At 40.6% G+C, this 23,928-nt stretch overlaps 1 protein-coding gene across 3 annotated transcripts; it reads left to right on the top strand.

The window, feature by feature from the left end:
• The first annotated feature begins 8 nt into the window (after positions 1-8).
• MCEE (methylmalonyl-CoA epimerase) lies at positions 9-23,321 on the top strand. Of its 3 annotated transcripts, none has more exons than XM_044980258.1 (3): positions 9-338; positions 15,884-16,224; positions 21,842-23,321. In XM_044980258.1, exons 1-3 carry the CDS (start codon positions 206-208, stop codon positions 21,992-21,994), a joined length of 627 nt encoding a protein of 208 aa, XP_044836193.1. In that variant the 5' UTR covers positions 9-205; the 3' UTR covers positions 21,995-23,321. The 3 variants fall into 3 exon arrangements, with proteins under 3 accessions (XP_044836193.1, XP_044836194.1, XP_044836196.1); XM_044980259.1 differs by lacking the exon at positions 9-338 and adding an exon at positions 3,296-3,513; XM_044980261.1 differs by lacking the exon at positions 9-338 and adding an exon at positions 4,018-4,039.
• Positions 23,322-23,928: the final 607 nt, after the last annotated feature.

The raw sequence follows: 23,928 nt of genomic DNA, 5'->3' as shown, positions 1-23,928 counted from the left end.
GCTTTCAAATGATCACGGAGGAGAGTCTCTGGGTGGCCACGGAAACCGCACTGCCCCCTGCACCACGTGGTCACACGTCCGCGCCCTAACCCCCCCCCCCCCGGCCCTTCTCGCGCACAAGGCGGCTGCGCTGCCCCTGCCAGTGTCATACCGGCCTCGCTCCCGCCCCAAACCCCCAGCGTGCTTGAAGCTGTGGCTGCCGTAGATGGCCATGCTATGGAAGGAGAGAGACCGAGAAAGGCCCCCAAAGGAGGCTGTTCAAGCTTACAGACATGGTGTTACTGGCCAGTCACCTAGCATAGAGGCTACAAGGTTTTTCTCATATAATTTTGAAAATGGTAGGAGGGTCTTTTTCTCCATAGGCAAAGAGAAACCCAGGGAATCACTGATGGGTTCTTCCCCCAAATAAGTCCTGTGTCTGTAGGTGACCAAGACCCACCCCTCTGCCACCTCCTTTCCTCTCTGGTCTACTCTCTGCCTTCATAGGATGACTTGCTTTTGAGAGTGAAACGACACCCAGCAGAGAGAGTTAAAGGGGGAGGATCTGATGAAAGATTGGGAATGTAGCTAGGAGTGTTTTGACAGTTCTCTCAATCACATCCTCTCTCCCCCTACCCATCACCCTGCCACCTATGCTCTCATGCATTAACTCAGTCTCTTACACATCCACTACATCCCCTAATCTTTCAAGCTCACCTTCCCCTGTCTTCTACTGTCACTCATCTCTGATCTTCCTCCTTTCGATAGATACCCATTGGATACCCATTCCCATTATTGCAACCCCTGCTTACAACAACCCCCAGATGCTCCCTTTTTGTATTTCCAATTACCCCCTCCTTAAATTCCCCAACTCCCTACCATTTCCTTCTCGCTCCCCAAACTCTTCTTCCCAGGAATCTCACTCCTCCACTTCCACATACATGTATGCTTATCCAGAATTCTCCACCCAAAACCCACTTTTGCATGAAATCCTCCCCCTCCCCATTCCTCCACAAGCCCCTGACCTCCACTCAGTATATACAGCTTCAGAAATCCTTTTTGTTTCACTTGGAGGTAGCAAATAATTGTTCGTCCTAAGACTATAGTTATCTCTTTTCCTCCCCCTCACCATCCCCCAAGAACCTGCAATGGCAAAATAATCTCAGATATTCCCAAAGGACAAATCACAAGGCCTGTTAGCAATTAACAAATTCTCAGTAAGCAATATGCCAGCTATAGTTACTTTTGGAAGAGGCATTATAACTTGCTTGCAGTCTAGAAAACCATATGTTTTTTATCCAGTTATTTTGACAATTGTATTAATTCTATTCAGACAAACCTTTTTTTTTTAGTAGTTTCATGTAATAAGATGAGTGTAGATGGTGGGGACAGAAATCTTGATTGTGGATTTTACAGTAATGTCACTATAATGTACTTATAGATATTTATGTAATATATAGTAAATAAAGTATGGGACATTGGTTACTATTATAACAATTTTAATACTATACCTTATTTTTTATCTATTCCCTTGCCTGATCCCTCCACTAAAGTAAAACTTGCCTTCTCTCTGTCCTTTCCCATAGTCTCACCACTGGTTGTGTAAGAGCCTTCTGTACAACTCCCACCTTCTGGAGCAGTTGTCCAAGTAGACCTCTCCATCATTGAAACCCTACCTCTTTTTAAACCTTCTTTTAAACAAAATATTCTCCCCTCTCAGTCTACACCTCTTGAATGGAATCTTTTTATTTACCATACAATATCTTTCTACCAACATTCCCTGGATTTTACATTGAATGCTGCCTGCACATGGGTAGACCCAGTGAGGATTATTTGCACAGTCCCAGGGACCTGCCCTAAAGGAACTGCAAGATTGAGACCTAATTTTGCAGTGTTTTAGGGATACCCTTGTTTGGAAGGCACTATATAAAAATAAGTTCTGATCCTCAATCGTTTGCTAGAATGACTAATCTCATTAAGTGGGAGTACTTAGGAGAATAGCAGGCCCTAAATGGTATATTGTATAATTGTTGTTTTGTTGTTGTTTTCTCCCCTTGGGTGACTTTAGTACTACCCTAGATTTGGATAGTTATTAGCACTGAACACAATTGCTAAATATAGTATCTGTACAGTCATTTTACTATGCAGTTTTATCTCTGTGACCTAGATTCTAGTATTTTTTTAACATATATTTTTAGCAGACTTTGAGAACAAAATGCCTGATGATATTTTGCATCACTAAACTCAAAATTCACCCAGGCACATATTCACAGAACTGATGTATTAGCATGGATTAATGTTTTTCTTTCTAACACATTACATGATAATTTCCTTCAAGATTATTACCCAAGGTCAAACTATGCACTAGGCCAGTAGCTTCTGCAGCAGTTGGGGAGTGGTGTGGGAAGGGAAGAATTCACCTACCTCCCAGGCTGCAATTTGCAAAGCCACTCTCCAACTGTTATTCTCTGGGGTTACAGTAACCTTGTCTGCTGAGTGGTTCTTCCCATTCTGCGGAGTTTTGGCAGGTAGATCTACATAGTAATGGATTTATTGGTCTCATCCCAGCTATTGCCGCAGTCCACCTCTTAAAACCTCCCTTGTGGGCTGGGATGAAGGGAGCCCCCCACCTCCAGTCATGAGGCTGAGCTTTACAGTGCTCAGAATGTTCATATATGGTGTGTACTCTCCACGTACACTCAATTCCACTCAGAGCCTTCCACACTCTCTTAGAGGGAGAGGGGAGAGAGATCCCTATTTGATGAAAGCTATTACCCAGTTTTAGGAGTCTTCAAGGTTGTTTCAGTTAGGATAAGAAATTGGTGGTGGAGTCAGGTATGATATCTTTTTGCTACAATCCTGTTTATCTACAATGAATTATAAAATCCTGTTTCCATGAATACAGTAGGACTCAAACAACATAAGATTATTTGGTTACAGTTCCCAGCCTCTTTCTACAGCACTTTACCCAAAAGCGCTCTCTCATCTTTTTTCTGAGGCTCCTACTATTGGGGTTTCTTTTGCTGTGCCTGGGCTTCTTTAATCTTTCCTTGTCTCAGCTGCTTCTCTCACATAGTTCCTGACTCCAGGGGCTAGGCCTTTAAAGAAAAACCATTATTGCAAAACTCACAATAAAATCACAAGAGTTGGTGACACTGGTTTTCATGGCCCCAGCGAGGTTTCCAGGAGAAAGTTTCTCCACAAAATGAAAAATCAGCATGTTTCAAGCTATTAAACATTTTATGTTGGAGCAAACAACAGAATCGCTTCTCCACCGGGTCACTGGTGGTGCTGCTCACAGCCAGAGGCAGATTTCCTTTTGCAGAACTGGGCTTGTGCCGCAGTTCTCGGCCCCTCCCGAAGCCCTAGGCGAGCAGCTCCCTGCGGTGGCAGAAGCAGGGGCTGCCGCGCTGAGAGCACAGCCTGGCCCCTCCTGCCTTTGGCGGCTGTGCTCGCGGGAAGAGGCGCTCGATACAGTTAGATTTGAGTAGCCAGGAGTCAAGATGGCAGCCTGCGTGGGGAAAGCGGCAGCAGGTAGACGCTGAGCGGTGCAGCGGGAACGGGAGGGGTCTGCAGGCGCCCGGGCTTAGCGTCTCCGGGAGTCGGCCCCGCCTGTCCCCTTCCCAGCAGAGAGCCCTAAAGCACGAGCACGTTCGGGAGCCCAGCTGCGTCCTCTCAAGGGGCCGGTTCGCAGACCCTGCACATATGCTGAATAAGGGGGGGTAGGTGGGGAGTGACACGGGTTAAGTGGGGGGGAGAGTTCATGGCAGGGGAATTGCACTTGCTAAATATAGGGGTAAAAACGGGATATACAAAGTACACCTCTCAGAGGAACAGTGTGTACTGACAGCCGTGGAGGGCGTGGAAGGAGAATTGCACCTGGCAAAGATATTTAGGGGGAAGGTGCAGATTACACATGCTGAGTAGGTGAGCGCAAATGGGTGATTGTTCATGCTAAGTGGCTTCTCGGTAGGGACTCAGTGGATGGGACATGGGACTTAGCCAAGAATCCTGGCGTGTATTTTTTTTTTGACTCTGACATAGATTTGTGTGATGCTTGGTAAGTCACTTAGCTTCTGTGACTCAGTTTCCCTTTCTGTAAAATAGTTGTAGCCTTGTGAAAGCTATTGATATTGACAGATGAGAATTTCTTATTTTAATTCATTGTGAGAAGTCATGAAATTGTGTGTGACAAGTATTTCTGTACTCTAATTTTATTTATTTAGTGTGTGATCCTAATAATTCAAACTGCTGGGCTGTGGAGTATTGCAGTTTTAGATTCTGATCCTTCAAGCTGCTGTGCATGGTCAGATCTCTGCATAGAGCCCTCTTGTTTTTAATAGGTGTACAGTGTTTTCCCCAGGAATTGAAATTAGGGGGGGGTGTTTGAATTTACACAAGGGGTCAGGACTAATGAGGGGTAAGACCGTGAGGGTGAAGGTGGGGTGTATGGCACCATAGTAAAAACTGAAAAATGTTTAATGACTTTTTTATTAGATTTGACTCATGTTTTAAAATCATCACACATTAAAGTTGGCTACTCAAGCCTTCTATGAAGCACTACATCTACATCCTTCTTGGTTTCTTGTTATAATTTTGCACAACTCTGTTAATGAACTTCTTGAATGCAATTCGTTCATCTTTGTTGGCTTCTCGTGGGTCCAGTACTTCCATTCCTTCAATTGGTATGCTCATTAGTTCATTCACATGATCAGGCAGAAGTCGATGTCATTAAGAACACAAAATTCTATTCAATGATGAAAAAGAACGTTCAATTGTAGCTGTTGTGACTGAGAGTAGCAAGAGATGAATTCCTACTTCTTTCATTCCAGGAAACATAGCATAAAGATCGGGTTGAGCCACTAGTGATGATAAAAAAGAAGGAGAAGTCAAATCTTCATTTGTCGTATGATATTCCACTCTGTGTTCAAACTCTCTATTCCAGTGGTCCCCAATGCGGTGCCCGCGTCCTGGCCCCCAAGAGAGCACCTGAGATGCTCTAAATGTCAAGAGAGCATCTAAATGTCTTTAGAAGAGTCTGCAGCTTGTACTAACACTAGTTGGAGTAGATGGCCTCTGTAGTGTGTATAGGAGAGATTAGGGTTACACTTTTCTCTGAGCAAAGCTTGTACTCTACCATGTGTTCCAGAGAAGTTTGCAGTTCCATCAAATGCACAAGCAGCCATCTGTTTGGGGTCCAATTGACAAGCATTTAACTCTAAGATGTGGGTTGTCACAGATGGAGCCAATGTGTCTTCTATACCTTGAACATCTAGAAATGCATATACTGGCCTACCACTGACATCAAGATAACATACACAATGACGTACTACTTGATGCCCATTTGCACTGGTGCATTCATCAGCCATGTATGCGAATTTTTTGATTGTGGGGAGAGAGTTCTTCACTTTTTCAACTGTTGAGTCTTTCACTGTTGCACCACATGCTTCTAGCCAGTCAGCTGAGTTTCTTGCAGAAGGATAGTGAGCATTTGCTGGTCTTGTTCAGAACCAGTGTTCAACTTCAGGATGAACAAGTGACAACACACTTGACATTGGCCTCCAGTTTGTAGTATGTGATATCTCTTGCTTAAATAGAAAGTATGATGCCACAGCCATGTTTGTTTGCATGAACTGTATTGTGTCTCCAGCATTCTTAACCGCATCATTAACACTCACTGGTGTTGTCCTTGATCAGTGGAGACTTAGAGTTCAAAGGTTCTTTCACATGAGTTCACCTCCCAGGTGGGGGGCAAGCAGGCACCATGCTCGTTCCTCAGCTGCTCAATGTTCGCTCTGGCCACTGTTGTTCGTTTGTGCTACCATTCACTCCATCGCTCTGTTGCCAATGGCCCTGCACCGTCACCTTCTGCTGCCACTGTGACCTCTGCGAGTTGGTCTCTTGAGGTTCCACCCAGCTCTCAATGATTTTCAGCTGCGCTCTCAGTGTGGGGAACCTCGCTGCTAGTGCAGACTGGGCCATCTCTTCCACAGAAACACTGTCCCACAGCAGGTCTAAGCACTTAGACCTGATTATCAGTGATTTCAGCTGCAGTGGTCACTTAACAAAACAATAGACTATCTATGAAGCCTAATCAGCTCTGTCTTTACACAGTGGAGAGGGGCACGTCAAATAGTACTTGTGACTCAGGCAGACCATCAAGCAAAACACCTGTCCCCACCTTCTCTCTTGATGCCCTCAATCAGCACAGGCTAAGTACAGTTCTACTGCCCTTTACTCATACAAACAATAAGAGTAACAACATTTCATTTCCCCCCCCCCATCCCCGTGCATTCAAGTGATTTGTAACCCAACCCCAGCCAAAATCTATCACTTGGGCAATGCAGCTCTGTTTGCTGGTGTCATAAACAGATAGTAACGGTTAAGGTCTCTTTTACCTGTAAAGGGTTAACAAGCGCAGTAACCTGAGGAACACCAATCAAGGGACAAGATAATTTCAAATCTCTGTGGAGGGAAGTCTTTGTCTGTGTTCTTTGTTTAAGTTGCCGTTCTCTTTTTGGATCTAGGAGAGGCCAGAAATATCTTCAAGTTCTCCAAGTTTTCCTGAAGTATTTTCTTCTGTTCAGTATAGTGAGTATTAGAAAGGCGGTCTAGTCTTAAAATTACTTTCTACATTTGCAATTGTGTGTTTGCTGAAGAAATATCTTTATTTCTGTTTGCTGTTACTTTGATTATTCTGAGAAGGGGGGTGGGGGGGGAGCCTCTCCAGGTTTATAGCTAGACCCTGTATATTTTTCATCCTGGTGTTACAGAGATAGTGTACTTTCTTTCTTTCTTTTAATAAAATCTTTTCTTTTTTAGAACTTGATTGATTTCTTCCCTTGTTTGGATTTTCAGGGGAAGGGGAGGGGGGAAAAGTGAATCCCTCTTTGTTTGATTCAAACTCACTGAATCAAACAGTCTCTCCTAAGGACTAGGAGAGGGGATGGGGGAAGGAGGTGGGGGAAATAGGTTATTTCCCTTTGTGTTGAGATTCAAGGAGTTTGGATCTGTGTTCCCCAGGGAAAGTTTGGGGGAACAGGGAGTGTGCCAGACACTAACAAACTGGCTGGTGGCAGCGAGAACCAGATCTAAACTAGGATTTTAGTTTAGAGGAGTCCATGCAGGTCCCCATCTTGTGAACGCTAAAGTTCAGAGTGGGGAATAAACCTATGACAGCTGGATACCTAGGTAGATTAGGTGTGAATGTAAATACAATCTGGGTCCTGAAGCCTTTCCCCCCAGCCCCAAGCTCATCACTAGCTTCAGGGAGAGCTCATTTAGACTTTGCTTACAAATCATAATTTGAAATTATTAGGTCGGCCAACATCACCAAAATGAATGCACTGACATTGTCATAAAAACAAAAGCTGTATAAGAAAGCAAGTCTATGTTCATACTTTTCAAATCTATTGTACTTTTTCAGATACACATATTTTATCATACTCTTTATATGCTTTTAAAGTGTGTATTAATGTTTCAATTTCAGTTCAAATTTCCAAACAATCACTAAATTTGCAACACTGCATGTAACTAGTTTACAAAACTGGGAGGTTGGGTAAATTCAGGGGAGTGTAGGGAAATCCCTGTAGGTGCAGGATGCTATCCACAGAGAGCTCCTTGAAGGATCACTTCAGGACATCATTTTTCTTAGATATGTAGAATTAATGCATCTTACAAGCAAACTTCCCCACTTTCCACAGATGAAATGTGCTACAGACCCACATTTTTTTCTTATTTTCATGTGTAGTTTCGACATTAATAAACTTTTGCAGTGGTTTTTTGTTAGCTATGTTGTTAAATGTAGACAACTTTCTATTTGTAAATAAAATAAAGAACTCCTCCAAGTTGTCAGTGCAAGAGTGTTAGATCAGTTGGTTGGTTTTAATATTAAGCAAAATAAAAAAAATGTGGATGTATTTACTATATGAATAGGATTTTCTGGAATGTACAGATTGTTCAAATAACTCTTAAAATTGGATCTTGTCTTGGTTAGAATCTTCTGTTTTCTTGTGAAAAATAAAGGGTGTTAATCCTGATGGGGCAAACATGAACTATAATGCCTACTTTAATGCTCAGCTTGGAGGTTACATGTAAACTTCTCTTCCTTCCCTTATGTGGAGACATGACTCCTTTCTCTCTGAAAAGTTAAAGACGGTTTGATCTCGATTATGGTACCAAAGCTAAATGATCTCAAACAGGAACTATCAAAGAAGAAGCGAAGTGCTGTCTGGTGATTAGTATGAGACAGGCAGCTAAGATACCTAGGAGCACTCAGTCCACCTTATGGGATAGTACAAACTTTCTAATTCCCTGAATTCTGGGGTCGGCTGGAGCAATCCCCAGTATAAATTACAGAAGCCCAAAGGCTGTGTAAATTGTGCTAGCTTGTTAATGGCACTTGGAGATTGCTGGTGTTTAGGAATAACTAACCCATGCACTATATCTGCTGTCCTCAGGGACTGGGAGATGGTGTTGGATATACTAGTGGCATCCACATGAGGACCTTCCTTCTTCTGGAGTTTTAAGATAGCTTTCCTCAAGCATACTTGAGAATTGTGCCTAAGGGCACCGTCCTGTAACTGTGACTCTCATGTATAACCTCTCTCACATGTATTATTATTGGGTTCAATGGGGCTCTGCATGTGTTTGATGTAACCATTAAATTGGTTATGCAGCTCCCATTGACTTCAATGGTGCAGGATCAGATATTTTATTTTTGTAATGTGTTGTAATTAAGTATGTGCTGACTTAATTTTATGATGGATGCTGCATCAGCCCCCCCAGCTTTTTAAATTGTTTTGTCTGCTCGTAGAGGGAGCTATTTTGTGTGTGTCTGAATTCTGCTGAACACTCTACTGGTGGTCATTGAACACCAATATAATGAATTTAATTGAATAGCTAGTCCAAATAGATACTGCTTAGAATCATGAAGAATTATTTTTTTAAAGTGACATAGCATGCATTCTATAATCTCAGTGAAATGGGGAAGATGACAAAGAAATACATGAAAACAGGATCCACAGAATTTTCTTTCAAGGGCAATGTCTCTGAACCATCCCTAGAAACATGACACCTTTAGATGGGTACATTTAAAAAGTAGGTCTTCAAAATACCCCTTGGACAGTGATGCTGACTGCATTAGAAGAAAGAAAAATAAATTTCACGTAAGAATTTATCTAAACATGGTCAGCATTTGCAAATTTCAACCAGGAAAAATGTTTCAGTCAAAATAGCTCTGGGCTACACAAGCAGAGAGCCTGGTTCTTCTCTTATATACAGTGGAGTAAATCAAGAATAATTCAGTTAAAGTCAATGGAGAGACATTTGTCTGACTAAAAAAATCTATCCCAGAGACCAAAAAACCAGTCACCAGAAGAAAGCAAACGTACCTGCTTTAGACTATAAAGGCCATGTTTACACCATGGATGCTACAGCGGCATAGCTATAGCACGATAGCTATGCCACTGTAACCCAGTAGCGTAGATGCAGGCTACAGCCATGAAAGAGGTTTTTCTGTTGCTGTAGGAACTTCACCTCCCTGTGAGATAGGGGCTAGGTTGACAGAAGCATTCTTCCATCATAAGGGTGTCAAAACCAGGGCTTAGGTTGGCCAAGCTATGGCGGTCAGTGGCATGAATTTTTCCACACCCTTTAGCATCGTAACTATGTTAACCTGAGTTGTTTAAGTGTAGAACAAGCCAAAGAATACATAATATGGAAAATACGTAAACCAAGTTATTCTGTATGTTCTAAAAAACATCCAAAGCCTCAGTGCATCCGTGGCACAATTTCATAGCAGAATTGTGCATTTGAGGGTGTGAAGAAGTTGAGAATACATCAAAGGCTTCTGATACTCAAGCTTGGCCTTGAGGCATTGGGAGCTTTGACACTGTCTAAAGCAAACTGGCATAAAATATAACCACTGGTTTAATGTATACATACTTTTATCTCATTCTGGCACCAGTAGTCTAGTGACTGGAGATATGCCATGCCACTACCCTGCAGTGTAGCGCCCTGCCCCCCAAAAAAATTCCAGCACCCACTGTCAACAGATTAACTTTTTAGCAAGCCATTTTATGTATCAGGATGTGCAATTTCCTGCAATATCATGGACAAACTTTACTGAATTAAGTTTAAGTATTTTAGGAGTTAATTGTACTAAAAAGGCAAATGTTTATGCATTATTGTGGGATTGTATGGGACTTCTTTAGGAAACATGACTAATGGAAGCCCTGGGAAGTGTTGTGAGCTTCAGAAGATTCTTCTAAACAATGGGCCAGATAGGAATGAACTTTTAGGGCAGGTCTACTTTACTGCTTGTCGATCTAACTTACATTGCTCAGGTTTGTGGAAAAGACACCCCCCCTGAGTGACAAAAGTTACAGCGACCTAAGCATGCCCATACTGGTGCAATGTTGATGGGAGACGATCTCCTGCTGACATAACTTCTGCCTCTCACGGAGGTGGAGTAATTATGCCAACAGGAGAGCGCTCTCCCTTCGGCATAGAGCATCTTCACCAGACATGCTACAGATGTGCAGCTGTGCCAATCTTGTAGCACTTCTAGAATAGACCTGCCCTGAAAGTTAAGGAAGTCTTGAGGGGGTGATGTATGCAAATATAAGAAGGAGCGCACCTTTTGTCTGTTGAGTGCTTGTTATATGAGGACAGATCAGAAAGACCCAAACTGGATAAAAGAGTGACTCACAGATTAACTTTGGTTGCTGTTTTGAGCCAAGGCAGTTATGAACTTGTGACCACAGAAGAACCCTTTGAGGGGTTTGAAGGAGTGTTCATCAGCCTTTGTTGGAGTTGAGGTGATCTCTGATAAGCTTATTAGCATGTGTGTATGTTCTTTTACTGCTTTTAATGTCTTCTTTGTGTAACCCTTCTGCCCATCTGAGCTGGTAGCAACAAGGGCCAGGTTCAGTATCTAGGGGTTCTGTTTCAATAACACAATGCAAAACTGGCTCAAGCCCCCACCCAGTGACTTGGGACAATTACATACCACCGCCCGGGCGCCTCTAAGAGGCAATACTTCCCCTCTCGCAAGCACAGAGTCTGAGTTTAGCAAAATCCTTTTAATAAAGGAGGGAAACAATGCGGCATTATGTTAGGGAAACACCACAAACAGGATTCATAACACAAACCCCGCCCCCAAGTAAGTTTGGCAGTATCCTTTTCCCCTCAGGGTCTTAAGTCCAGCAACCCAAAAATCACCCAAAAGTCCAACAACCCGAAAGTCTCTGTCCCTGGTCAGTGCAGACTTTAAAAAGTTTATCTGCAGAGTTTTACCTCCCAGCCCGGGGGGGTTCGGAACGCAGCAGGGTTAAGGGGCACCTTACATGGTACAAGGCCAACTGCCCTGCATCTCCATGGGGTTCTGCCGCAGCCGTCCCCGGGAGCTGCTCCGCTCCACCAGCCATCCCGTGAGCCGCTCCAGCCGTTCCGTGAACAGCTCCACTCCACCAGCCTCTCCGCTCCACCAGCTGTCCCACGAGCCACTCCAGTGGTCCCGCAAATTGCTCTGCTCCACCAGCTGTCCCACGAGCCGTTCCAGTCATCCTGCAAACTGCTGTGCTCTGCAACGTCTCTTCAGGCCCCCCACAGCACTCAATGATTTCAGCTTGTAGTAGGGGAGCCTCAGTGCAATGGGCAATGGGTGCACCATTGGCCCAAACTGATTTCAGCTCAGCAGCCTGTAACTAGATTCCTAATGGAATTAAAATGAGCTCTGATAGTGCACAGTAGAGAGGGGAGGAGGCGGCACAGTTGGTATTTCAAGCCCTCAAAAGGGGCCCATACCATCAAGTACAAATACCTGTCCCCAGCCTCTCTAAATTCACTAGGTTTTGGAACCCATGGCCCTTGTCTAGTGAGTGCTACTTAGTTGAAGGCGAGTCCCTCTGTCATAAAACAGTTTCATTGTCCTTGATTCACATAATCAGGGTAACAACACTTTATTCTTCCTGCCCCAATAACAGAGAAACTGGGGATCCTACAGCAGCCAAAGTGACCATTTGGGCTGCTGTGGGTTTATGCTAGGCGGGGTGGGTGTGCTTATGCAAACAAGATCAGCCCCTGAAGTTCTTTTCCACAACTCGCCATAATTCACTACCAGATGTCAGGGTAGAGCTCGTCCTGACTCTGCTTACATTTGTAAGAATAAAGACCACACTGCTCTGTTAATAGCCTCTGTGGATAAAAGCAAAGCAGGCCTATTTAGGCACTCTGCCTTACTGGGGACTTCATAATTTAGTCAGGGAACTGTGCAGCTTGGAAAACCCGTCAGGAGGGAAAAAGACACAGGGTTCTGCCCAAGAGTGGTAACGGCTGATGAGCTGGAAGCCTGAAAGTGGGTGCCCTTGCTGGAGTTTGTAATTCTAATTTAAGCCCTTTTTCTCATGCTGTAGTTTCCTCTGATTATCTTTGCAGTCAGCTGAGGAGGCCCTAGACATTCACACAGACAGACCATATGTTTGTGTTATTTTCTGTTCATAAGTCTAATGACCTGTTTCTGTTTTAATAAAAATATTTATTTTACAACAAAAAGTGTTTAAAATTATTTAAGTAATGGCTTAAACCATTTACAACCCCTGTCCCAGGGCCTGGCAATTCAATTATACTGCAATATTCTTAAAACTCAAGCATTCTTAGCAAGCTAAGCAGAAATGGGAATGGTCAGTATTTGGAAGAGAATATCAACCTAATTATTATAGGTGAATCAGTAATAATTCTGACTTTTGAATTTGTCTTGACTCTTTTGAGTCAAAGATCTGAATTTGCACCTACTGAAATCAATGTCAAAGCTCCTATAGCCTTCAATAGTGTAGAATCGAGACCTAGACCAGTACTGAATCACTTCCCCTGCACAGATCTTCAGTATTATTCTCCAACCTGGAGACTTAGTATGGATTGGAGATTAATCAATTTTAATCAATAAATAATCATTCAATCTCTTGGACTGCCGTGGTCAATAAATATTCAGTCTCCTGAGGGCTCCAGTATCAGGAATATTAATCAGTATCATTAGAATGAGGCCTGGGCTACACTGCGGGGGGGAGGGGGGCTGTTTCAAACTAAGATGCACAACTTCAGCGAAGTCGAAGTATCTTAGTTCGACTTACCTTTCCGTCCTCATGGCGGTGAGTCAACCACTGAGGCTCCCCCATCAACTCCGCTTACTCCTCCTGCCGAGGTGGAGTACAGGCGTTGATTCAGGGATCGATTCGTCTAGACGCAATAAATCGATCCCCGATACATTGAACACTACCTGCCGATCCGGCGGGTAGTATAGATGTACCCTTAGAGACCCTAGAAGCACATGAGAAATGATTGCAATTTATCACACGTTCCTTTATTGATAAATCCACTAAGCAGATAAACAATCCCACCAACACTGAAATACAAGACCAGATAGAGAGATAGTATTAAGCCCTAGGACTGGCATCACTCACATCTCCTGCTGGGGGACCTTGGAGTGTCAGTCATTATCTTCATTGTCCTCATTAACCATGGTTGTCATTCTGGTGTCTTCCCCCTGTGTTTTCCCACTCCCACCTCAGCACACAGGCTGGACAACAACTTTTTATCCTGAGATATGCTTATGCCTGCTAATGCTCATAGATATGCATAAAGGGTCCAACATCTTTTTCCTTATCCATACTTCCATATTCGATTAATTTAGCGGTGCTCCATCTCTTACTGGGTATCCCCTTAATACCCCTTATTCTCATTAATATTTATGTACCATAGCAACTTGAGGTTATTACAGAATTCCCCAAAATGTTATTATTGGGCATCTTGTGATATTAACTGGTACATTGTGCCATAGTTTCCAGTCTATTATTGCATAGTTTCCAGAACATCGGTATTTAACATATATTCTACTGCAATTTTACACTTCGCTGGTACAGGATTATTTTTCAGTCAACTAGTCATGCAAATCAGTTTCAGGCCTAAGGCCTTGTGTGGCAAAGCTGAACATCTCACAGATCTGAGGACCATGTTACAACATTAATTAATATTTATAGTTTACCTCTATATTCTAAATATACTTAATATCTCTTATTCTTTGCACAGACTTCATCCCCCGCAAAGGCAGCAGGAGCAGTATTGCTGTATAGATGCCTCTTAAACAAGCTGTGCAAACTCGGGAACTTCTCTATCCCCCACCTCCCGTAAAACCCCCAGAACCCAGAGAAATGGCAAAATCCGTGAACCACTGTAGCAAACCACTATTCCTAATTATGAGATCCTTCCTTCTCTAAGCCTCTCATCAGGAGCGGCTCTATGTTTTTTGGAATTGGGTGGACTAAATGGACAGTGCACCTCTCTATCTCTATCTGAAGCCTAGCAAGGGAGGTATGTGGATCCCACTAGAATTTAAAATGAAAAGTAAGGGAGGGGAGGCTCTGGACCTAGGCAGTTTTAGATACAGTACCAGGCACGTAGGAGGATTTCACTTCTGAGCCATGGAAGCAGAAATTGACTTTTCCTTTCCAGATTTAGCTAATATTCAGAAAGGGAATCTAGCACCTGCCTTCCAGATTTGAACACCTCAAAATTCAGGAGCACTCAAGCTCAATTTGGGCAGGTGTTACTTCATTTCTCCCAAATCAAATATACTGATCCACGGTAATTTGCTGTAGAAAAAATAAGATAAAATTGAGCAAGAAATGCTTCCCAGTGGTTTTTAAGACTGGAATTGCTATTTTCAATAGCCATTGCCTTTTTTTTTAGTTTTATTTGTTTAAAAGGAAGACAGTGATATTGCATTGGCAAATTCCCCATAGAAACAAAGAGTGGAACAAAAGAATAATAAAGGCACCTCAACTTTTCCTGATTTATGGAGGACAGTCTTATAATATGCATCCAGATATCCTCCAATCACACAAGCTGAAAATTGTTCCACTTTACTGCAGTTCTGTAACCATATGGGAACCAATCTTGTCTGTGTTCTGTGCACATCCAAAATTCTTGCTGAATGACCCGCCCTTGGATCAAGTTACCGGTGACCCAGGGCTGGGCGGCAGGGGGTGTGTGGGTGGGAGGGCAATGGTGGGGGGAAAAGGGGGAGCCCAGAGCTGGGGCAGCACGGGGTGTGTTTGGGGGGAGAGCCCAGGGCTGGGGTGGCAGGGGGTGCAGATGGGAGGCAGAGCCCAGGGCTGGGGCAGCGGGGGGGAGCCAATTTTTTTTTGCTTGGGGTGGCAAAAAACCTAGAGCCGGCCCTGGCAAAATGATCTACCCAACATCACAGAAGGATGGAATATCAGAGATGGAATAAAACTTGGGAGTTACTGGCTCCCACTCTTGTGGCTTAACACTTGATCACATCTCCCTCCACTCGGAGGCAGCTAAGACTCTTCACCTTTCTATAGGTATTTGGGCTTTAGGAATAAATATATTAGTTCTTTATTATGTTTAGACAGGTTTTTTACATCCTCATTTCTATTTCCATTTCTATTTTATTAAATGTGAAGCTCTGAATAATACAGAAATAATGTACAGGTTAGTGGTGTGTAGCTGGCCTTTAAATTCTATAAACTTGTGCATATAATTATGAAAATCTTATACTAAGCTCAACTGAAGCTTAAAATTAACTTATTTTAAATCCCTATTGTTGTTTGTAATGGACACGTCTGAGCATTCATGCTATAAATTCTTCATTTACCTCCTCTGAATTAATTTAATTTTCAGAACAAAAAAAGCTATTGAACTGACAGCAGTAGAAGAGGAAATGCTTCCCTGCTATCTTATTATCTCTGTCTTTAGCACGCTGGTGAAACATAATTCATAAATGTAAGGACACAGGAGTTATTTAGGTTTCATTAAAAGGGGAAAGGATGTGCACTAATTTTTTTCCCCGAAAGGATTATGACGATGTCATTCAATTTTACAGGGCTTCTTAACAGATTGAAAACTACAGCACCCACAGTACGGACTTTATCAGTGTCTCACACCTTGACTCAAAAAGTTCCATGCTCTTTGTGGAAACTGGGGCGACTCAATCATGTAGCAATTGCGGTACCTAATTTGGAGAAGGCCCAGTCTTTTTACAAGAGTGTTTTAGGAGCCCAGGTGAGTGAGACAGTTCCTCTTCCTGAACATGGCGTCTACACTATTTTTGTGGAGCTGGGAAACACAAAGCTAGAACTGCTGCACCCTCTGGGAGAAAAAAGTCCAATTGCAGGCTTTCTGCAAAAAAACAAGGCTGGAGGAATGCATCATATCTGCATTGAGGTATAATACACTCATACTTTCTATTATATTTTAAAAAAAATCTTTATCTTGTTAAAGGGCTTCATACTTTCTAATAGAGTCGACCTGAATAAAAACCCACATTGGTTATGCTGAGTCATTATCATTTGGGAAATTCTACTGAAGACCAGCAAATAAAAAGTGAAGTTGCAGTATGAAATTCAGGCCAATTTCACATTGTCATTATACAAGCAGCTTTATTTTCTTTTTAATCTGCCCAAACTGTATTTGGCATTTGTAATGTGCAGACTGAAAGAAATGGGGACAAACTCATGGAATGTAGCAATGTCCTGCCAAGGTCACTAGGCAGGTGGCAATTTCAGGATGTTCAAAATACATGCACTGGAAAAAAGCTGTGTGTGTCAGTTTTTATATATCTTATATAATGGGGTGCACAGGTGTAAATTAGGGCATAATCGAAGACAGTGGGGTTTTACCAGAGCTCCTGCATTTGATATTTAGTTGAAAATTCAATATGCAAGTCAGAAAAGAATCCCGGGAAAACACACAGAGCTGTGTTGGTTCTCAGAGATGAGAGTAGTAACATCTTTTTTCAGTAAAAAGAACAGGAGTACTTGTGGCACCTTAAAGACTAACAAATTTATTTTAGCATGAGCTTTCGTGAGCTACAGCTCACTTCTTCGGATGCATAGAATGGAACACACAGACAGGAGATATTTATACATACAGAGAACATGAAAAGGTGGAAGTATGCATAACAGTCTTATGCATACTTCCACCTTTTCATGTTCTCTGTATGTATAAATATCCCCTGTCTGTGTGTTCCATTCTATGCATCCGAAGAAGTGAGCTGTAGCTCACGAAAGCTCATGCTAAAATAAATTTGTTAGTCTTTAAGGTGCCACAAGTACTCCTGTTCTTTTTACGGATACAGACTAACACGGCTGCTACTCTGAAACCTATCTTTTTTCAGGTAATCAGAGATGAATCTGGATATTCACAGGGAGTAGTGGTTGTTTGTTTTTTTACAATTACTTTTCAGAATAGAATCAAAGTTAAAAATTATCACAATATACACATAGTTGTGTTGCATATTGTATATGGTCCTCATATACTTTATAGGGCCCCGTCTCATAAACACACATGCATATCTTTAATCATTTGAGTAGTCCTGTTGAACTTAATACAACTACTCACATGAATAAAGTTAAATTGATTGCCAGATTGTGTCCATAAACTATAAGTATAGTAAATTACATACTTACAAAGAAAAACAGAAAATTCTTCACATGCATAACATATCCAAGTTTTCCCCCTAAATTAAGCCTCCATATTTTCAAAGTAGAGATTGTCAGTATAGACAGGCCAATCACCGTATAACACTGCTCAAATGACATGTAGAGCAGTTGGTATCACAAACCTAGCAGCTCACATTATTCTTACAGAAAATGTATAAAAAATCAGCAGTTTAATACAAAATTATAAAAATTGGATGGGACAACTCTCAAGATGTCAGATTAAATCTTTCTCATAAGGGTGTAAATATCAATTACTTAAATCCATCCTAACTTTTTTTTTTTGGCCTGGGATTATAGGAATCCTCAGCTTTAGACTTTATGCAGACAGTTAACGCCATTAATACCTAATATTGTGATAACTATTTTACCTGAAACTGAAAGACACCTTCATGCTTTTAGAGCCTTTTATCTGTGTTAAAGTCTGTAAATTGGTATTTTGTGTATGTATTTCCTATTTTCTTTATCACAACTGAAATATTATAATTGCCCTGAATATTTATTATTTAATATTAAAACTTTAGGATGTATTCTCCACTGAACAAGAAAATAATCTTGAAGGTAGTGGATTGGTATTAACAAGTAACATTCAAAAATAGTATTGAGTGTTTAGATGGAAACGCCCCAATTTTCAGTTGCTATGGAAATTTGTCATTGACTGTAGAACAGATGCAAGTGAAGATTAAAACAAAAAGCCTTAATTAATTCAGATGTTCTTACATATGAATTGGAAACTTGTCATATATAGAAAAAAAGGCTACAATTGGCTGTTTATGAGACAGGGAAAACAAACTCCCACATTTGACTATCTGTTGGAATAGTAGAAGGACCATAGGTCAGTATTGAGTTGACAGGCTAGGGGAAAATCTTGCTCATTAATAGTTGCACTTATATCGTCTTTCACAGAAGGAACTCAAAACATTTCACAAACATAAAAATGGTATTCCCATGTATAAAGGCATTAAATGAATCATAGTGAGTTTAAATTAGTTGTTCTAGGCTAGATAGTAAGTCAGTGGTAGAGGAGGGAATAGAACACAAGTCCCCTGGGAATGGCTACCAGTCTCCTGCTTTAACTCCTTCCAGGGCTGAATGTTTTATATTGGCAATTATAGATTCTGTTTGTGATTCAGGCTAGCACAGAGTTCCTGGGCTGAATTTGTTCTATTCGCATGGCTCAATAGTTTAGAACCTTGGTAAAGTATTAAATAATATTAGTCTATTTCTGCAGTAATAAGAAGTTACTTTAAATAAATCCTTTTAATTAATGACTTACACAGGAAAAAAAACCAGAACCAACAAGACAAAAGGCGGAGTGAGGGGGGGCAATGATTTGCCCATGTATGGCAGTGTATAATTATGCAGAATGCTGTTTAAGCATATTGAATTTTAATACAAGCGATGATATAGTGTATCATTCATGATTGTGGGGAAAAATGGGACAAAAAGCATGCTTGTATTAGTTCTCTTTTCCAGGTTGTTCATTGATTGTCCTTTTGAATAAGAGGCATTTTTGCTGCATTAAATTATGATCTACCATTTCTAGAAAAATACAGTTCCTTTTCAAGAAGTGTAGACTTTTCCCCACAGGAGTCAATTTTTGCCTATGGCTGTGTGTCAGGAGGGATGACTGCCCCCCCCCCTCCATTTCCCAAACAATGAAGAGGAGGGAGGGGAACATTTAAGCCCTTATCCTGTAAACACTAAGGCTTGGCCTACACTAGGAAATGTGGTCAGTATAACTACATCACTCGGGGTGTGAATTCTCCTGTTGACCTGGCTACTGCCTCTCGGGGAGGTGGAGTACCAATGCTGACAGGAGAAGCTCTTCCATGGACATAAGTAGTGTCTTCACAGAAGTGCAACAGCGGCACAGCTGTGTTGCTGCAATGTTTTAGCTGTAGGCTTAAGTTTACTACTGTGCCTAGTCCCCTTGAAATCAAATTTAAGCACACATATATAGTGGATAATAAATCAGAGAAATTCAGTAGATCAGAATGTTTTATATTTCGTGTAACTACTGTATCTATTTGCAGTTCAAGAAATTAAAAAAAAGACTAATTCAATCTACTCAAATTGCTGTTAAGCAGAATTGTTTTGTAGTGCTATTAGAAGAATTTAAGACTACAGCAGAACTCAGGAAGTGGGGGTGGGTAAGACAGGAATAATATGTGGTAAGGGCTGTTTTTAAAAATACCCAAACTGCTAAGTAATAGAAATAGCAACACTACTTAATTACAGGTACAAAGAGAGGAACAAACTAGGAATCTTTAAAATGACTGGGGAGGGATAGCTCAGTGAACATTGGTCTGCTAAACCCAGGGTTGTGAGTTCAATCCTTCAGGGGGCTCTTTAGGGATTTGGGGTAAAAATCTGTCTGTGGATTGGTCCTGCTTTGAGCAGGGGGTTGGCCTAGATGACCTCCTGAGGTCCCTTCCAACCCTGATATTCTATATCTACTTAGGAGCTGGAGTGTTTGTTTGTTTCAAAGATACTTCAAGAAGCATACTGTTAGCAACACTGATGTTATTCCATGTAGAGCTCTGTTCAGCAAGAGAGCTGTGACCTTTCATAGTGCAGAATTTACCAAAGATCACTGTCAAAGGATGGCATACTGTTAAGTCTGAAAAATACAAGAAATGTGGCACTCAGTCATCATTTGCTGGGAAATGTAAAAATACTATGTTAAAAAGAAATGTATATTTTCAGATGTAACAGATCAAGTGAGCTAAGATCCACAAAATCCAGGGGTCAGAGTTTAAATTAAATGGATGAGAAGGAGCTCTTGACAGCTAGAACTTTGCAAGAGATTCTTAGCGCTAAAATTTCTCTAAACAAAGTCAAAAGAGTTCAGATAAGAGCATCAAAAAAGGCTTCCAACAGCTCTAGGGCTTCCATTGGGATGGTGTGGTTCCTCTGTAAGGCCAAATGACAATGAGCAGCTCTAGTCTAGCCTAGAAAAATGACCCATTGTAGTGGGGTTGAAAATAATTTGCTACTGGCAAAGAATGGTCAGAACACTTTAACACCAGTTCAGGAAGGATATTGGACACCTGGTGGAACAGGAGAGGAACCTGTTCTTGATACACAGTCACTAAGCAGATATTTTCCTAATGGAGATGCACCCAGAGACTCTCACAAGTCACTCTCATTATTATCCCTTGGGATGCAGTAATTCACTCCAGCTGAGCCCAGCCACATTTCTCCTTCTGGCTGGTTTAGCTAGCTATCTCTGCAGGAAGTGCAGGCAGCTGTGATGATTTCTCTACTCAGGGGATGAATCTCAAGGGGTTACATTCTGTGATGGGTAGTATTACACTTGCTAATTTTAGAGAACCCTTAATTACATTTTTTTTAAAGCAAACTGGTAACAGTATGTGGGTATGACTGCAGTGACTTCAGGATTTTTAAAAACAAATCTCAGTTGAAAAGGATTAGGATTTAGTGCAAATGCAGAGGAAGTAGAATTCAATTATATAAAGTTTATGTTTTCACAATTACATCTTTTAAGTTTATCCATTTAGCTATGTCCAGGCACCTCAGTCTTGAAAAACAGCGCTCCTGTTATTCTAGTGCCAGGATTTTATTAACTGGTAGTTGTGCTAAACTAAAAGTTAATTTTGTTCTTCCAACAAGCATGCATTAGAGATCTGGGTGAATCAAAGTCTCACTTTATATTAGCACATCCAAAGTAACAACCATTTGGCACAACTTAAGGATTAGTCCATGTTAAATACCGTTATTAGGTTGCCCTGAAATTATATGTGTGATGCTACTTTTACTATGAAGTACAATTGCCCAGTAAGAAAATGGACCACAGTCCGGTGTGTATTATCCTCTACTATTCTTGGTAGTTCAAGGTGTCTCTGAGGAGACCAGTTTATACCAAACCTAACTCTGGTAAGATCAAGATGAACCTAGGTGAATGGTACATAACCCCAGGATTTAATGAGTCAGGATTCTGTCTTCAATTAGATGGGAAAACATTCCGTGGTTAATGATATTCTGAAGCTATACAATCTACTATTTAGGAACAATGTGGAGTTTATAGCTATTGATTTTGATTATTTATGAATTTTGCATTATAAAGTAACTAAAAGGTTTATGTATTATAGGGGTGATTCTCTTAACAAACATAACTATTAAATATAGTACAAAATCTTCTTGACATGCTACATTTCTTGATAAAATCTCCAGGTAACTGCATATTTCTGTAGCATTTTTGGATTTTAGAATTATGTAGTGCTTTATATTTATTACGGCACTACACTATTGTTCCTAATGTAAAATCTGTGAATCATACACTTAATGTTCCACATTGTCTACATGTTTATTTTTATAAGGTTGATGATATAAAAGCAGCTATGACAGAACTGAAGGAAAAGAAGATCCGAATATTGAGCGAAGAGCCCAAAATAGGGGCGCATGGCAAACCAGTGATTTTTCTCCACCCTAAAGATTGTGATGGCGTCCTTGTAGAACTTGAGCAAGCCTGAGCTGTAATTCTGAAAGATGAAACTATGAACTAATTGCAAACCTAATGAGATGGTGTTGGAATTTGTATTATGCCTTGCACCGTGTAAAAGTCATTGTACTTGATTCTTTCTTGTTGATTAAATGCATTACAGCTGTTAAGTTGTGAAATGTGGGGAAATAACACTACATAGAGGAGGAAGCTAAAGCACTGTTAACCCTCCTAGTCATTTGGGGCTATGACTTTTGTTTTGTTGTTCAGACCTTAAAAAATAATATATTTAAATGTGTTTGGATTCCATTAGACTATGAATTCAAATAGTAACATGAGCTGAGGTACATATACAAGATATAGTCATTTATTTTGTTATATCACAGTTTGCAGCATAATTTTTATATATAGATTTCTAGGTTACCCCACATAATTTTGCTCTATATTACCCACTTCTAGATGATAAGAAGATGGCTCAGATATTCCTGTAAGAAAGAAGTCTACAAGAGAACATTTTATTTTCTGTCTCCACCATTATAAGCATTATCTAAGCTTCACATTGATTGGTTCATTCAATTATAGGATCCTTGTGTTATTGTATGGATGTCTGCGATCGCTAAGCAACTGTTCTCTATCATAACAATTGCTGCCAAGAAAACTGTTGTTTCTAAATCACCGTTTTATAGCTTTATGTATTTTATGTATATGAAAAAAAAATCAAGATTGATAGGGAAATAATTGGTTTATTTTAAATATACTGGGTTACCAAATGTTTATTTTGTTTTAGTTTTGTCAGCAGATATATCTCTGATTTTTAAATTTAGCCCATACTGATTTATTCTGTTTTCTTCCTAATTGATCTCAAGTGCCTGCACTGAAACCTGACTCTTAGGAAAATATCTGGGACATACAAAAAAAGGCTAGTGATTAATATTTAAATTTATATTTTGTTTTCCTATACAAAAACATTTCCAAGTGCTATCTTATTAAAATTTGTATGAATTTTTATTTTAACAAGAGATAAATAAAGCCATCTAGGTCCTGATGCTGCAAATACTAACTTTACATCTGTGAGTAGTTCCACTGAAGTCAGTGAGACTACTCATGTTTGAGTGTTTGCTAGATTGGGACCATGGTTTATAAGTGGCCAAATCCTTTTCACTTTATTCTCAAGAAGGCTCCTGTTCACTTTAATGAAGCTAATCATATGAGTAACATAAACACCAGTTGGCTCAATCTCTTCTTTTACATTTTTTTTTTTGAGGTTGGGGGAGAGGGCATCTACAGCAGAAATAGAAATTGCATATATGAAGGCCACATATCTAAATGTTAAATAAGTAATAAAGATCTTTAAAGGATTTCTAAAGAATCAGATTATTCTGTATTTTATAGGATAAAACATATTTCTGAATTTCACTCTCTTAGAGTGCTGGATACAATATAGAGGAAGTGTTTCATCCTTTTAGAAACAGTTGTTTTTAAATCCAGTTTTGATCTACACTAGTGCCCAATTATTATGGAAGTTAAATAATTTTTGCTTTATTTCCTGTTTGCTGCAATAAAAACAGATATATTATGGTAACCCGAGTCAGATTTAATCAGGACTTTGAAGATGCTGAAAGCTTGTATGGTGTTCTTCTGAAGCCAGAACCTTAATAATGCAAGAAATCAATTTTTATACATTAAAGGTGTTAACTTTGTACTTACAGTTCTATTCCTACCTGAGAACCAATTTTTACTTCAAGGAAAATGGATTGAGCCTTGTGCAGGGATATTACATCTGTTCAGTGAACTTTTATAGAATAGTGAGATTCTGCAAGTCTAAATTTCGTAGATAACTAAGCCAGTGAAAGGTAGGTAAGTACTTAATTTTTTCCACTGAAATTTTATTCTGCTAGTCTAGAAATCCTGGTTATTATTTTAGGTAGGGCTGCTTTTATTTTCAGATCATTTGAGGAATAAGAG

Source organism: Mauremys mutica, chromosome 11, assembly GCF_020497125.1.
Source record: "Mauremys mutica isolate MM-2020 ecotype Southern chromosome 11, ASM2049712v1, whole genome shotgun sequence".
Lineage (NCBI taxonomy): Eukaryota > Metazoa > Chordata > Testudines > Geoemydidae > Mauremys > Mauremys mutica.
This window is presented reverse-complemented; position numbering and strand designations above follow the sequence as displayed.

Excerpts from the sequence above, each read along its gene's own strand:
- MCEE (XM_044980258.1), top strand. The coding sequence starts at position 206 with ATGGCCATGCTATGGAAGGAGAGAGACCGAGAAAGGCCCCCAAAGGAG. Across the intron at positions 339-15,883 it reads CTCATATAATTTTGAAAATG|GGCTTCTTAACAGATTGAAA; the intron begins GTAGGAGGGTCT and ends TCAATTTTACAG. Across the intron at positions 16,225-21,841 it reads TGCATCATATCTGCATTGAG|GTTGATGATATAAAAGCAGC; the intron begins GTATAATACACT and ends TATTTTTATAAG.